This window comes from Gadus macrocephalus, chromosome 2 (assembly GCF_031168955.1).
Source record: "Gadus macrocephalus chromosome 2, ASM3116895v1".
Taxonomy (NCBI): Eukaryota; Metazoa; Chordata; class Actinopteri; order Gadiformes; family Gadidae; genus Gadus; species Gadus macrocephalus.
The window spans coordinates 18306981-18323663 of record NC_082383.1 but is presented as its reverse complement, the minus strand read 5'-3'; the positions used below and the strand labels follow the sequence as shown (position 1 = coordinate 18323663).

The 16683-nt window shown below is 49.4% G+C and overlaps 2 protein-coding genes across 3 annotated transcripts in view; both read right to left on the bottom strand.

Annotated features, from left to right (window-relative positions):
- The window catches only part of smurf2 (SMAD specific E3 ubiquitin protein ligase 2), a 48606-nt gene extending 38746 nt beyond the window's left edge, over positions 1 to 9860 (bottom strand). The window contains exon 1 of the mRNA XM_060043806.1: positions 9462 to 9860. Coding sequence (XP_059899789.1) covers positions 9462 to 9513 — 52 coding nt within the window. The 5' untranslated portion in view covers positions 9514 to 9860. The remainder of the gene's footprint in view (positions 1 to 9461) is intronic.
- A 360-nt stretch (positions 9861 to 10220) lies between these two features.
- On the bottom strand, positions 10221 to 15967 carry LOC132451380 (importin subunit alpha-1-like). Of its 2 annotated transcripts, XM_060043835.1 has the most exons (11): positions 15837 to 15967; positions 15528 to 15624; positions 15292 to 15432; positions 15061 to 15149; positions 14568 to 14836; positions 14102 to 14196; positions 13576 to 13839; positions 13044 to 13277; positions 11663 to 11845; positions 10557 to 10706; positions 10221 to 10453 (listed from the first exon to the last, which is right to left on the bottom strand). In XM_060043835.1, the coding sequence occupies exons 1-11, from the start codon at positions 15950 to 15952 to the stop codon at positions 10364 to 10366; spliced, it is 1728 nt and encodes a 575-aa protein (XP_059899818.1). In that variant the 5' UTR covers positions 15953 to 15967; the 3' UTR covers positions 10221 to 10363. The 2 variants fall into 2 exon arrangements, with proteins under 2 accessions (XP_059899818.1, XP_059899825.1); XM_060043842.1 differs by lacking the exons at positions 10221 to 10453; positions 10557 to 10706 and adding an exon at positions 10958 to 11098 and having other exon boundaries at positions 11652 to 11845.
- Between the last annotated feature and the right edge of the window lie 716 nt (positions 15968 to 16683).

The following is a 16683-nucleotide window of genomic DNA, read 5'->3' as shown; positions in this document are numbered from 1 at the left end:
GGTTCCGGTTTCCGACCGACCCTGTCAATTTATGTGCGACCCAAATTATTTTATGAGCTTAAAAAAAAAAAAAAAAAAAAAAGATTGATGCTAACTATAATTACGTTTTTGTACAGCACCTCTTCATTCTGTACAAGGATGAGCGAATTTTCTTGTTTTTAAATGAAAACAACCTACCTATCATTCGCTGCCGCTGGAAAAAATTAAATAAATTCCCTACCTACCCATGACCTCAACTGACAACCAACAGGAACCAAACTTTTTTTTAGGCCTCAGTGATCTCTGACACCAGGCGGATGTGAGTCAATGGCAGACACCTCCTCGGTTAAAGACCGTGTGATCCGGGCTGTCGCGTCGGGTGGAGGTGTTAGTCCCGACCAGCTTGACGTCTTGCTCAAAGAGGATCTGATATGGGGCAACGGTTTCAGCCTGTCACGCACTAAATATACAACTGGTGAGCCGACATGATGTCATACCAGCGAGGCTGAGAGACTCTCAAGGGGTCTGATGTGGGTAAGGTTCAGCTACGCCCACACACCACCACCCATCAGGTGGGTACCGTTCTGCTACTCCCCTAGCCTGGTTACCATGATACTAAACGCTGCCTGACTACCATGATACATGATACTAAACACCTCACCTAAAAGTCTGGCTACAGGTACTACCCACCAATTAATTTCTACACCTGGTCACAGTTTACACCTTCAACTTGGCTGGTAACCGTAAAGTTGCTTATTCGATCCCCGGCTCCTTCTAGCACTGTCAACGTGTCACTGAGCAACACGCCTAAACCATGAGCAAGACACCAACCACCCTCTGTGTATGAATGAGTGAATGTTAGCCAGTTTTGTCAAGGCGCTTTGACTAGCCACTCTTTAGAAAAGCGCTATATAAATGCATTCCTTTAACCATCCCCGCAACCTCTCGTTTCCACCACCAAGATGGCCCTTGCCTCCCCATCACTGATATCAGCCGTGTTGAGGGCTGTATCATCTCCCCTTTCCCCTCCTCCATAATGACATGGTGAAGCTAAGCGTTAAAATTCAACATTCAACATCCCCGTCCGTCTCATCGATGAGTGGCCCGGGTGTGCAGCCCGGTGAATCACCGGCAGCAGACCACCTTGTTGAGGCCTTGCAGTCCCCTGGATTCCTGGAGGCTGTGTAATGAAATTATGGCTTTCCTGTTGAGCTCGCTGCCCCTCTTATCAAGCAGGTTCACTTCAGTGAGGACCACTGTGAGGCCTTCATGTTGGTGTGGTCAGGGGGGGCTAGGTATCAAATGTCGTCCCCCGGTGCCCCTATAGGGACTAGGAGGGCTCTGAATATTATTTTCATGCTCAATAATTCTATCGATTGTTCTTTTGTAACCTACAGGATGTCTCCCGAAAACGGTGGCGCAATAACCGGCGAAATCCAAGTCTCCGTTTTGTAATGGGACACATCAGGATCATCTGAATGTATCCGAGCTGGCCCCAACACATAAGTTCAGGCTTCCAGTATTCGCTGGCTATTCCCTAAGGAATATTTGAATATTCAAAGGAACGATACTAACATAAAAAGTGAGTTCAAAGTGCTCATTTTACTCCTGCTGCAGAATCTTGTTCTTATCCACTGTTTTTCATCTTCGTTACTACAATGTAATTTTATTAACGCAAAAAGAAAAACAACAACATCCCGTAGGATTGCTGAGTGGACGCCAGGGGCTTTGGGATCCGCTCATCGTCCGATCGTACTCGGTTATGGCTTACGAGCTTCACCTGTCCGAAGACACTCAAGAGTCCATAGTGGGATGACACTAATTCACCTGTCCGAAGACACTCAGAGTCCATAGTGTGATGACACAAATTCAATAATTTGTTCAGCACTTGGAGGTACCCAATCTTGTAGGTTCTGCAGGAAGAAGGGGGGTGTTGCAAATATTTGGCCTGTTAAGCCCTTTGAGACTGTAATGGTGATTAAGGGCTATACAAATAAAATTGAATTGAATTGAAGAAGGAAAGGCCATGGACATCAACACAGGGAGACCAGGCATTCACACAGAGGGTCCCACAGACCAGGTGAGAGTTCTCTAACCAGGAGAGACTTCTCTAACCAGGAGAGACTTCTCTAACCAGGAACCTTGTGATAAAAGCAGCCTTGCTGTCCACAGCCAACCTCAAAGTGTTTACACAAGATAAAAAAGAAAATGGGGTAGTCTTATATAGTTATGACGGTTCATACTTGAGGAAAAACCTTGGAGAAACAAAACTTCACAACCTCAGTAGAGACGAGGAAGTGAATGTTTGTGTGTACGTGTGCGTGCACATGTGTGTGTGTGCGCGCAAATATGTATGTGTGTGGGTGTGCATATTTGTGCATTTATGCGCTTACATATGTGTGTGTGTGTGTGCGTACTTGCATGCGTTCTCCCCAGATGGAGTGGCTGTGGACCCGCTGATGAGTGTTTCATGTGGGGTCGTCTGAGCGTGTGTGTGCATACAAAGGGGTCATTTGACCCCGGCCTCCTCTCAGTTCCTCTCGTGTCTCTCAGTGCGCTGGATTCCCCTTGGTGTATTTGTTAAGGATGCCTTTGAAAGAGGATCCAGTGTGAATACAAACATCTCTTCTGGGATCCCTCTCTCTTGGCTATGAGCTAAAGGCTACAGGCTACAGATTACAGGCTACAGGCTATGGGTTAAAGGCGAAAGGCTGCGGGCTAAAGGCTACGGGCAAATTTGGTAAAGCCCTGAGGGTGGTTTGACCTCCAGCTGATGGGTTCCTGGTTGAATCCCGACGTCTATTATACTGTAGGCCTCCCTGGGACTGGATCCCCTGGCCTCCATGCTCCTTAATGTCATGTACCTCAAAATACCAAACTGTGAGTCACCTTCTAAAGCCTCTGCTAAACGATTGAATAATAAAGAGTCAAACCCAGCAGGCTCAGAGCGTTGTGAAGAATGGTTGCCCCCCGCCCTCCCATTTCCCTGAGACTTCCTGGCTGCTTCGACGCTGGCACTCAGAGAGCCTGGTGAGCGCCTGGCCGCGGCCCAGTAAGACCGTGTTTAAACAAGAGGGGTCAGCTGACCGCCCGCCTGCCTCGTAAACCTCCTGCTCAGACGTCCTGCTGGAACACAGAGAGGAGCGTGGTGGAGGATGGTGGTGGTGGGGGTGAGGAGGGTGGTGGTGGGAGGGTGAGGAGGGCTGTGGAGAGCTGTGGGGGCTGCTGGCTGAGGCCGACAGGATGGCTGGCTCTCTGATACCTGCTGACCCAGGACCAGCTCCTGCCCTTCAGCTGGCCCCAGTCACATGGTGCCTGTCTGGTGCCAGCACAGGCCCCAGATAAGGCCCTGTAGGCCTTTATAAACCTCAGCCCAAGCACTTATAGGCCAGCATAAACCTCAGATCAAGCCCTTAGAGGCTTCTAGTGGAGCAGGATGACCTCTACATCTCCCACGAGGACAGCCGGTCCAATAATAAAGGAAGTGAGTTTTAAACCAAGGCCACACCAAGATGTTGAAGGTTAAGTCTTGGATGAACATGACGGTCACCCAACATGAGTCCAAAATGGATCAATGGGCTGCCGACGTTTCCCATCATACACAAAATTTGGGATCCACTGCACATCAGCACACAGAGAGTTCCCCATGCCTCTACAGCCAAGAGGCCTCCCTGCCTTCCTCTTCATCCTGTTACTGCTTCGGAGTCATGAGACGACGTCACATGTCTCATGTTTGGGGTCCGACTTGAGAGAACCAATATTATTTTATATTAGCTCCTGAAGGACCAAACACGTTAGAACAAACAGTTCCTCTTTCCAGGAACGAAGCTTGGAGTGCAGAACAGAGGAAAAACAAACTGAGAACGAAGGAGAACTGAAAGTGAACTCCCAGTCTGAGGAGGCCTGGGGTTATTAAGGGTTTACATAAGCCTGGGGTACTGAGGGCCGGGCCACGCTGATAAAAGACGGCCCCCAGTACCAGCGCTCACTTCAAAGGAAGAGCTGGCATAGAGGATGGACTGAAGAGGAGGGGGGGGGCGTTAGGCGCTAGAGATAGCAGAACGCCCGCAGACACCAGGCTGATAAACGCTGGTCTCTCCTCTCTGCTCTGCTAATCCAATCCCCCCAAATCAGAACCGCGACCAGGTCCCAGGTCAGGACCCCGGTCAGGTCCCCGGGTCAGGTCCCCGGTTGAGGTCCCGGTTCAGGACGCTGGGTTAGGACCCTGGGTTAGGGCCCTGGGTCAGGACCCAGGTCAGGACCCAGGTCAGGACCCAGGTCAGGACCCTTTGAAGAGGTCCCCTCCATCCCCTCCAGCCTTCTTCCAACACAGTCTGGGCAGAGTGATCTTGCGGTGCGTCAGGGGGTTTGAGTCCCAGACGAAAGGTTCTGGGTTCAGACCCTAATGTCCACAGAGTCCACAGATGGGCAGAAATGCTGTAGTACATAAAATAAAGAATACACTCCTCACCTTTCATGAGCAGGTCGGTGGAAGATAAAAAAAAATGTTGACCATTATTTCCCCCCCGCTCACACCTGCAACCGTCCAGAGGGCTGGCATGGCAACACAGGGCAACTGAACCAACAGCAGGTCAACTGTCACTCATTAATGGAGCTGTGTCTTATTAATGAGAAGGGCCAGGAGAGCGGGGGGAATATTTAAACCGTGTTTGATCCCCGCCTGGAGCCAGGCCCCTCCTCCCTGGGAGTAGATGCCCTAACAGCCTGGGCCGGTGGAGAGGTCCACATGGAGCTAATGACTGTATATTTACAGTAGAACCGCCCCAGCCAGAGGACTCATCCCCCCTCCCCCCAAATCACTTCCATGCGGCTGCGCTGAACGGACGCGCCGACAGGAAGCCGGGGCCAAATGAAGGCTCCGTATGCACGCACACGCCCAGACGAACCCACATGACACACGCTCATCAGCGGGTCCACATGCCTCTCCATCTGGAACACACACACACACACACACACACACAACAGTGGGCCAGTGTTCAACACGCTAGCCCACTATGGTGTCTTTCCGTCTGCGTGCTTCCAGCAGTCTGACGTCTGAGACCGCGGGGTCAGGGACGGAGCGCTAGCTTAGCTTACCTAGCAAGCCTACCCTGCTAACAGCAAGCCTACCCTGCTAACAGCGAGCGTACCTGGCTAACAGTGAGCCTACCCTGCCAACAGTGAGCCTACCCTGCCAACAGTGAGCCTACCCTGCCAACAGTGAGCCTACCCTGCTAATAGGAGGAGTCAGGCTTCAGCTTCAGACTATGATGACTTGATTGTTGCCCTCTCTTGATTGGTTTTGATATCGATCGCTTCCACTACAGCCGTCCTGTTTTCCAGCCCTGGGAGGGATTGAGGATCTTTTAAGGAAAACCCAGGGATCAGGTGGAGGTGAAGGTGCCTCAGCATCCACCTCAACATTCAAACACAGACCCTCCTGTCGTGTGCACAACGCCATCAGTTCATCCCCCTGACCTCCAGCTTCAAATTGGAATCCACGAACAAGAGGTGAACAACAAAGGCCCTACAGCACGACCAGGAGACCACAAACATACTGCAAAGGCCTACGTCACTCACTCACTCCCTCATTCATTCATTGGGTAAATCACAAAAAGGTTCCTTCTCCGTTTTATCTTCTGTCCTGTCGGTTATCGACGTACGAGCGCCGCGCCGTCCAGACGGAGTGGCGTCTGCAGACAGGACGAGGTGGAGAGAGAGACCGGAGAGCCAGGAGAGCCACCGGACGGCCTCAGCAGCAGGAGGAAGAGGGGGGGGAAGAGAGGGGGTGTGAGGGGGTGATGTACGTGCCGGACTGTCTGAGGGGAGGCTGGGAGGGGGGGGGGGGGATATTAGTGTCGGAAAAAAGAAGTGGGCTGAGTCACGGCGAGAGGAAGAGAGCCGGGAGCAGCCAGCGTAGGGCTCCAGGGAAGCCCGCAGAGATAGCTCTCCTCACACATGGCCCCAGGAATCCAGAGGAGAAAACCATCTGCTGCTCCGACACTCACCAAGGAAACTTCCAGTGCAGCCGCTCACTCAAACACAGATAAATCACGCTGCCGGGACGCTCCTATCCTGCTACTTTTTTCCTGAGCAGAAGAATCCTCTCTTTACTTTTATAATTTACTACTTTGACGTATAGCACAAGCACCCAAGGGATCAAACCCGGTACCTCATGGCTGAGGGCTCAACACGCCGGTCCCTGCGCGATCCTTCCCCCTCGTCAGGATACACAGTGGCGGGGCTGCTGGGGGTGGTGGTGTAGTGGAGCTGATGAAGGTGCTGCTGGTGGTGGTGTAGGTGGTGCTTTTGGTGTCGGGACAGTTCAGTGGTGCAAACGGCAATAAGCCGCCTTCATCGGGAATGGAACACAGAACACCTTCTACTTTCCAATCATTAGACGCCAGAGATGTAGCAGCCTGTCCTGGAGCCATTAGCCCGTAGCTCACAGAGCAGGGTCCGTCAGAGGATGCACCCCTCCAAATCATTAGGCGACCCGCTCCCATCGCAGGGTCCAGACCCACGGCCCTGTGTACAAGAGGCTGCTGCTCTTTACTGCCTTGTTTGCTCTGCTTTTTTTTTTAACTGCTCTGTTTAGCAGCTGGCAAACGTATGCAACATCTGGCGGGGATAGACGAGGGGTCTGTCAGCAGGAACAACAACGTCTCAACTCCAGACCGCGCCGCGCCGTGTAACAACTCATCATTCTGAGGCAGAAAACACGCATGACAGCGCCGTGTTTAAAATACCCTGCCCCGCCGATAACTACAAGCTACCGTAATGTCACAATGAAACGTGGCGCGCCCCCCCGCTGCAGCAAACCAACGCTGGTTTACACAGCTGGGCCACGCAAATAAAGCACACACACATAATGACAGTGTACAGTAGACCTATATGAGCTGCAGGCTAAAAGTGTACATGGGGCCACACCACCAGAAACCAGAGGACTGCAGCCTTTTGACTCTCCCTGTGTGCAGAACAAACTACTAACACAGCGCTAACACTGACATAGCACTCACACTACACCTAAAGGAGCATCAGGTCAGACACACCAAGAAGACCCTGCTTCCTATTGAACACCCGGACACATGTATATCCAACAGACTGCGTTCATTCAGACAGCCAGGGACACCAACCCAGACATCTCTCTTCTTCACACCCTGACAACTATTCACACAGCGACACACACAGAGAGAGAGAGAGAGAGAGAGAGAGAGAGAGAGAGAGAGAGAGAGAGAGAGAGAGAGAGAGAGAGAGAGAGAGAGAGAGAGAGAGAGAGAGAGAGAGAGAGAGAAGACTGGTGACAATAGCAGCTGTGTGTCTGGGCCGAGGCTGGTGTTGTGGCCCCACTGGGAGGGGATGGGAGGAGAGGATGTCTGGGAGGAGCAGCTCTCTCAAGACACAGGGAGCAGACACATGCTGAGCCTTGCTTCTGGAGACCACATCCTTCTCAGACTTGAACGGGCCCTGGGTTATCAGCCCCAGGTGTGATGTTGATGAGCCATTACGAGTCCTGTCAAAGCCTACACTGTAGTGACATCACACATCATGTCCAGATGTGTGGTGGACAGCTCAGTGAATCAGCCTACCAGCACACTCCACTGGGCAGGCTGCTAAAATCATCTACTCGTCATAGATCTGGCTGTTTGTGGTCACAAAGAAAGATGTTGGTGGAGAAACATCTGAGACAAGCCCACAACTCAACTTCATATCATCGGTCTAGTCGTTTTGGATATTTTTATGTTGAAATGTGACATATTATATGTTTCAGTATTGAAAGATATCCATGATAAAACAAGAATGTGAATGAATGAAGTCATACAAAACACCTGAACAGCAGCATGTTGACCGCAGCCCATGATGTGAGACAAGATGAGGGAGGCTGAGGTTCAGAACAGAAACTGAAGCATTCAAACTCAATTAATGGGATCGCTTGGTTGAATAGTTGAGGGCTGGGTTTTCATCATTTAACAACTGGATTAAGACAGAAGCTGAATATCTGACTCCTCCACACTGTTAGCAAGCTCTCACCATCCAATAAAATGAACAATAGTCTGTATACTTCTTCTGAAGGGCATAAAATCCAAGCTCCATGGCCCTTAGGAAACATGGCCCTCTTAACCAATAATCTGCCTTCACGCATGGAGCTTATTTTAGCATAATTCCTGACGGAACACTCTACCGAGCTAAACATAAATGTTTTTTTTTCTTAAATACAGTGAACCACAAGAAGCTTTCCCATCAGAAGCACAGAGATGGCGTTGGCTTTTCCATGTCAGATCGGTCCTCCACACACTCCTGCCCTTGTAAGTCATTCTCTCATCTTACTCGCATTAGCGGAGGAAGGGAAACAAACGGAGCCGGTGTTTAAATTGGCTCGGATGGCAGACTGGACCCGGCCTGGAATCCTTCTGGGCTCCAATCCCAGCACATCAAACACAGTCTGTCAACTCCCTCCTGCAGACCAAACAACCTCCTCACTTTCTGACCCCTTTTTCCCCGTTTGTGTTGAAATGTTACGAACCAAAAGCACACAGCCAGGACAGATACCGGGGACATGTGCAGATACACACTGAACATTGGAGAAAGTATGATCTGTTGGCCATTAAATAAATCTTAAGTCTGAAACACCTTGTGAGTTGTATTACCCTGTCAGTTCTGTCAAGGATTAGAGATGAATTTAGAACAAATGTAATATGTCTTTAAAACAGGCTACGATATCTGATAACTATCTATCTACATACACATCTATATTAATATTATAAATATATATATATATATATATATAGATCTATATATATATATATATATATATATATATAGATCTATATATATATATATATATATATATATATATATATATATATATATATATTATATTCATTGCGTAGTTGACCCATGTGTTGAGGGCTCCTGGTGATAAAACCAGTGTGAACTGGGAGCTCCACTGGGGCTCCGCGTCTGCTGTTAGCATTAGCAGGCTAGGCTAACTCAACCACAGGACCCCCAGACAGTTCCGCCCGTTTCACTACACGGTGTGTGATAGCAGTACTAAGTTATCGGTACACCCGGGGCGTGTAGGACCCACAGCCTGGACCTAAACCCCGACCACACAGCTAGGACCAGCCGGGAAGGACCTGGGCCTCAGGGTCCTGCCAGACATTAGTCGGCGCCCAGCGACCACCGGCCCGGCTGCCAGGGAACCCGGGTCCGACCCCTGGCAAAGGGGTTGGTGGTCACTGGGCGCCAACTAAACCCTGGATCCATTACACTCCCTGGCTGGGTGTTGTCTTTAAACGACACTGCTATGACATTTCATTCAATACGCCTACAAATAACCGAAATAACACATAGTATCGTACGGGAGGGTGAAACCTCTGTAATGGTAACTGACTGGGAACCGTCCTAAACCAGTACATAGCCGGAGCCCGGTACATACCCGGACCCGCGGGTCTAACCCCGAGTCTACTGAGGAACTGTACCTGTAAGACGGAGCTTCACGGGCCCGGTCCGCCGGACTCCTTGGTTCGACATCTCCTTCGACTCCCAGCCTCGGTGAGGACCAGTATCTGATACCAGTAGATGAAGCGTCGGGGCGCCCGGGTTCAGGAGCTCCTCGCCGGTTCAGACCATCATGGAGTCCCGGCGGGGTGGCCCGGATGTGGACAGGGCTCCAATAACCTCCAGGAACACCGCAAACAAAGCGTCCTTATCCCCAAAGAAGTGAGTTTAAAAGCTGTAGCGACTCCTGAATGCTCCCGCTAACACTGGAGCCACTTTAACACTCAGACGGCCGGTTTCGTGTTCACATCTCCTGGAGGATCTTCGGAGCAGAATGAGACCTCCCTCTCTGCGCGTAGGGCCAGCGCAGTGGAGGGGCCGCAGGGCTCTGACCCGCCTTCAGAAACCCTCCCCCCACCGTCTAGCGGGTAGCTCGGCGGTGACGACACACACACAGGTTGTCAAACATTTCTGTAATATGTGGCACCGGAGTGTGACTGGACCATTTTTTCATCAACTGTTTGATCTACGACGCTAACATTACACCAGATGGGAGATCAATACAGCACTGTGTACACGTTTCCCGTTGATTGTATTACAATTTAACTGGGCCCATCTTTGGAGAACCTCTACAGACTAGTGAAGCAATAAAATACCTTTGAATATAAACTGCCCCATGACAAAATGCTGAACCATATTGTCTTTTCCGAGTGGAGACATCATTAACGCAAACACCCACAAAAGCTTAGTCAGTATTTTATTATTTACAGTTGTTTTGTTTAAAACAGTACACATTTACAGTACACACAGAAGCTGTGCACCACATGAACATGAGACAGACAATAGCAGAGGACACACAACAGGTCAGGTAGAGGCAGTGGTTCTAGAAGTTGAAGGTGCTCTGAGTGTCGCTGATCTCGAAGGCGTAGCCGTCGGTGGTGACTTCAGGAACCACGCTCTGGACCTCCTCGTCCTGGGAACAACACAAAGGGTTACTCCAACGCACAAACAGTGTTACACCGCCACTAAATACACCAGAAAACAGAAACTGGAGTTCAGGGGAAGAGCCCGCTCACCTCTCCAGAGAAGTACTTGTCGATGAGGTTGAGGGAGGCCTTGTAGACCGTCTCGTTCTCGTGGGACTGGAGCGCCTCGATGCGGTCCAGACCGCCGCACTCCTCCACCATCAAGCACAGCTTCTCAGACTCCCCGATCTTATCTCCGGCCTGCAGGGGAACCACAGAACATCAGAACACAGAACATCACTCAACCACAGATCGCAGCAGAACATCACTCCTGAGCTGACCAGACACTTTCCATCAGCCACCAAGTGCACCAAGAGCTTTGTTGTTTTACGGGGAATGGGTTAACCTAGTGATAGTTAGTGCTTGGCACCCAGTTCTATGAACATCCTTACTGTACCGACAGCGGTATAATTTTTTTTTGGCTTTGCATGACAAATTAAAAAAAATGCATCACAATTTTTAAATATCAGTAAAAGAAGTGGGCTAGAATTCTGGATGCAATACAACGGTGTGATGAACAAGAAACTAACTGGCCCAAGGCTTGCGTGGCGTTTTAAAACATGTACAGATTTACAACATCAAGCACGGAGGAGGTAGCCTGGCTCCGCCCGTACTTCCGCTCAATTTGAATTTCCCTTCAGCACTAGGTCTGGACCTGCTGTATGTAATTTGGTTTTCTGGGGCCGCCACAGCGGCGCCCAATCAGCGAACAGAGGGCGTGTCTGAGAACAATGACGATGGCGTGTTGTCAACGATTAGACCCAGCTTCGAAAGTTGACTGCATACATAATCTCTGGCCTTACTATAAAATATTGATTTACAATGTGCAATTTTTCCCTGATAAATTAAATTCGACGAACAAAACCTGCAGCTGTCGTTGACGGACATTTTCATGCAGACGCGCAAGGTGTTTGGTTTGTGTACAACCTGCGCGTGATTCCCGGCGCATGACATACGTCACAACCAAACGTTAGCGATTGGTTATGGCAGATCCAGAGTGGTACTGGGCAGATCCAATCATTTTAAACTTCAACAGACACCCGCCTTCAAGTGAGTTAACGTTTGTCAATTGATTAGGTCCAGACTCTCTGTACAAATGAAATGAAGTGAAGTACGAGAGTCAGGTAGAACCAGGCTACGGAGGAGGAGGTACGGACCAGGAAGATGTTGGTGATGGCGTCCAGGATGACCAGGATAGTCTTGCTGTCCTTGGTGGAGAGCAGGTTGAGCAGAGGCTCTAGCACGTTGGCTTGCACCAGGTACACCACCTGCTCCACCGTGCCCCCGCTGGTGAAGTTAGTGATGGCCCACACCGCTTCCTTCTGGGTCTTGAACTCCCCCTGGAACCAGAGAGGAGCAGGAGACATAAATACTCATGCTAGTGATCGACCGATATATCAGCCCGCTGATATTACAGTTTTTTTACGTGTATAGGCAGATTTTTTTTTCAGTTATCGGCCGATTCTTTTTTTTTATTATTATTTTCTTCGGCGTGATTTACAGACAGTGATTTTCCTTTTTTTTTTTTTTGACATTGTAACATTTGTTATCATCATCGTGTCATTTTTATGATGTTAATTGAGGGAGGCTTAGCCTGGAAATCCAGACCCACATTGTTGTGGGTCGTGGGTGTTGTAGGGTCTGGCAACGAGTAATGAAAATGGCCCAACTCGAGGGGCCGCACCAAGCATGCATTTGAAAATATCAGAATACAAGGGGTGACGTATCCAGACCAGTTGCGCTAATGCTTTTGGCCCGCCTATATTGATACATCGATGTGATTGATTAATGTTCTGGGCCAGGGGTTAGGGTTAGGTCGTTCCCAGAGTGACTCGCTGAGCAAATTCAAAATGTGCTCTCACAAGAACTCTGGAATTCCAGGGTACTATCGGCTCCAAATATTGGCTCAACAAAACCGGTATCAGCGTATCGGTTATCCGCTAAGGCTGAAAATATCGGTATCGGCCCTAAAAAAAAAATCCATATCGGTCGATCCCTACTCATGACGCAAGGTCCTGGACCTTCGACACCGCACACCTACAAATAAAAAGAGTACAAGTTGATGTGATAACAGCTAGTCTGAGATTAAAATGTTTTTCCCTTCTATATTGATAGTGGTCGTTAATGCATTTTGTTTCCTGGTACTCGATGTACGCACCTATTGTATGTCGTACGCACCTATTGTATGTCGTACTTAGTTATAGTCCTTAGCAATGGTGTAGCGTCTTATCCTAGCTATCTTGGTTGTATATACGGGGAATGGGTTAACCTACTGATTGTTAGCGCTTGGTACTTGGTTTTATGAACATCCTTACTGTACCAACATATATTATTGTTTCTGTTCTGACCAATAGACTTATTGTACTTATTGTAAGCTTTGGATGAAAGCTTCTGCTACACTCCCTGAATGTAAATGTTTAAGTCTTAACAGTTTTTATGCAAAGCGTCTCAATAAAGCATTTTGTTGGTCGGTCCAGTCCAGTGGTGCGTCGTCTAGTGGGCTCCGGAGCGATGAAGGGCAGGGGGGGCGGAGCTTACCCGTGCGAGCACCTGCACCAGCAGCGGCACGAGGCCGGCGTCGATGACGGCCTGGATCTGGCAGTCGCGGCCAGCCGTGATGTTGGACAGCGTCCAGGACGCCTCCTTCTGCACGTTGGCCTTGGGGTGGCGCAGCAGCGCGGGGAAGGCGCCCAGCACGCCCGCGTCCAGCACCGTCTGCGTCTGCTCGTCCGTGCCTGTCACGATGTTCCCGATGGCGCGCAGCGACGGCGTCTGGGGGCGGGGCAAAGGGGAGGTTAAAGTCAACAGAGGGTTCGCCGGACCATGTGGGGGTGACATTAACATTCAGGGGAGAGGTCGTCAACGGCAGATTTCAAGTAGTTAAGTGTTGGAAGACATGTACCACTAAAACTAATATGAAAATCCATATAAAAATATTAAATAAGGACTACACTCGACCAAGCTTATCGCCAAGAGCAGGGGAGCTCAGGCCCCTAAAGCAGGCCCCCTATACCAGGCCCCTGTAATCCCCCTAGTCCAGGCCCCTATGCCCCCACCTCGGCGTACGTACCACCACCGACAGCTCCCCGGAGCCCAGCAGCTCCACCAGGCGCGGCACCATGCCGGCGCGCACCACCACGTCGATGCGGTCGTTGGCGCCGTCCGTCAGGTAGGACACCGCCCAGCAGGTGTCGGCCAGCACCTCCTTGTCTCCGTGGTGCAGCAGGCGCACCAGCGTGGGCAGGATCTGCTCCACTGCTGCCAGCGGGGGTGATGGGCTCTTGTTGCGGCAGAGGTTGGACAGCGTCCAGGTCACATTCCTCAGGTAGCCCGACTGGGGAGAGGGGAACCACGGTTAGTCAGAGGAGGACGAAGCTAAACACCATGCATGTAGATAGACTCTGATGTGACTCATAGTGTTTAGATTGTGAAAACTGAGTGCGCTCAGGTGACAAACAATTTCCCCTTGAGGGCCGCCTCCGACTCTAAACAACGGGCCCCCTCTAGTGTTCGGCGCGAGCACTACACGTTACGTCAGCAGAGGAACCCTGAATTAAACACCTGGTGGAGGGTCGTCATCGTGCGTTGGTACTCACAGGGAACTCGTTGAGGTCGGGGACGGCAAGCAGGCTGAGCAGGGGGGCCACAGCACCGTGTTTGATCACCTTGTCTCTAAGGGCCGAGCCGTCACCTGACAACCAGAACAAACCGGTTCATCATCATTACAATACAATGACGATCCCTTCAAAGATATGGCTTTATGTCGCCACACCCATAAACAGTCACATCTGCAGATCACCCTCTTGTCTGTGCTGGAAGATGTCAGAGGTTTATGAGAGTTAAAACGACTTTGAATTGATGCAGTCCATCCATGCAACTTGATTGGTTCATTCAATGTATCCAATGATTCGTTTTTAACCATTAGGTCACATTCCTCCCATTAATCTACTGGTGTGAAGGAAAACTGGATAATACAACCTGGACACTGAACTCTGACCGCAGTATCTGTTGACAGCAGTATTTATGAGGTAGTGTGTGTTGGGGGGGGGGGGGCCCTGTTACCTGCAATGTTGCCCAGCGCCCAGATGGCCTGCTCGCTGATGTGGGGGTGGGGGGAGCAGACCAGGCTGATGAAGGCCGGGATGGCCCCGCCCGCGACCACGGAGGCCGTCTGCTCCGAGGTCCCGGACGCGATGTTGGTCAGCGCCCAGGCCGCCTCAAACTGGAGCGGGGGGGAGTCGGCGAGGCCCAGGAACGACACGAAGGTGGGGATGAGGCCCGCGCTGATGATGTGGTCGATGGGGGGGTGCCTCTCACGGGACAGCAGCTTCCTGGACAACACAAAGTACAAATCGAGACCGTGAGGACGTGTTAGTTTAAATTAGTAATACTTATATATCGTTTTTAAATTATTGTAGTGCAATACCAATATTGTCCACATATTTATTTTACTGTTATTGGATGAACTGACTTAAGAGTTAGACGCAACCGAAATGTTTTCCATACCTACAGTATCTGTCAGAGATATCAGTATAAAGATCGTGGTGTACTCTACCTTGCGGCCTGCGTGGCTTGGAACTGGGACTCCCCGTCGTCCTTGTGCATCCCGGTGAGGATCTCCTCCACCGTCCACTGCCGGTTGGCCTGCACAGCGGGACGGGGGAGGCTCAATACACTGCGTTCATTACACCACACAAGAGAAGGCTACAAAAGCCTTAACGGTGCATTTAATATTAGCTTCTAAGCTAAGGAACAGGGGTTGAACCACTCATCGGTGAGAACCTACCTGACAGTTTGGGTTCTTCTCCTGCAGGGGGGAGGTGGCCTCGTCCGGGAGGGTCGACACGTTCCTCCTCTTGAAGATCTGGTCGTCCTTCTTGGACTTGCGAAGCTCGACGTTGCTCTCCACTCTCCTTCGTCGGAGCTCCTGGAGTTTCACAAAACACGAAGAACAGGAGGATTAGCATTTCAATCTACAGGGTTAGTTTAAGAGGATGTGGAAGAACTTAGGAAAACACTCACGTTGGCGTCTTTGCCATGGTTCTTGAATTTGTTCAGACGTGCTGCGTTCTCCATTGTAATGATCGTCGTGATGGACCTAAAGCAGTGATACAGGCGTCTGCGAATAAAGAGTCACACGTTGAGTTTCATGTTAGAGTCACACGTTTGACCACTAGTCTATGAAACCAATCGAAAGAAAAGCCTCGGTTTTTACTTCAAAAGACACGCATCACAACTTCAAGTACCTTTAGATAAAAATATATATAATTTCTGTTAAAAATCACTTCAAATTGAACTCGTATGTGATATAATAATTCATAAAGTGCTCACCCTGGTCGTGCTGAAGTGTGTCTGGAGAGCGAAGAGCGGCTCAGACCTTTAAAGTTCTGCAACGTAGCTCTGTGATTGGTCCATTCGAGCCGGAGCATCCCGGGCCGCTCAGCCATTGGACCGTTTTGAAAAATCACAGGACGTGATGTCATGTTTATAAATATCGCGAGTTTTAGGTGCGGCTAGGGGGAAGCGGCAAATTCGGAAGTTCATTATGTCCCTATTAGTTAGCGACCTAATATAATTACATGTTATATATATAACAATTATATTTTATATCATTTTTTTATATAAAAAAAAATCGTATGTATATAGTAAAGCTGTGTAATTCCTTTTTACATCCCTGGTATTCTAGATTATACATTTTTTTTATATTTTATATTTCTTTTCATTATTTTATAATTAACTTTATATATAACTAGGCAGTTTGGAATGTAAATCGTATTTTTTATAACAAGAAAGCTCTTTTGAAGTGAAGGTCAGAGCAGTGTCTGTCATTATCGGAGAACCAATCTGTCAGATGATTTATTAACACATCATTAGATCTGGTAGATCTGGAGATAATCTGGATAGATGGCAGCATGATGCCGTGTTTATCTAAAGAATTGAGGGCTTCACAATCTGTAAACCGTTTTAAAAACTACTTTATTTTTCTCTTCCAACTAATCCTACCTTTCGAAAGTATCTGTGTGATTCTGATTTGCTGTTTTTCACCAAGCCGTCTAGTACTATTTGAAGATGTCCTTTATGCTGCATTTAAAACGTTTTTTTTTTCAATAACATACTAAAACTGCTTGCCCATGGTCTGTTGTGAGTGTGTAATTAACTCAATGCTTCAGTTTAAGTC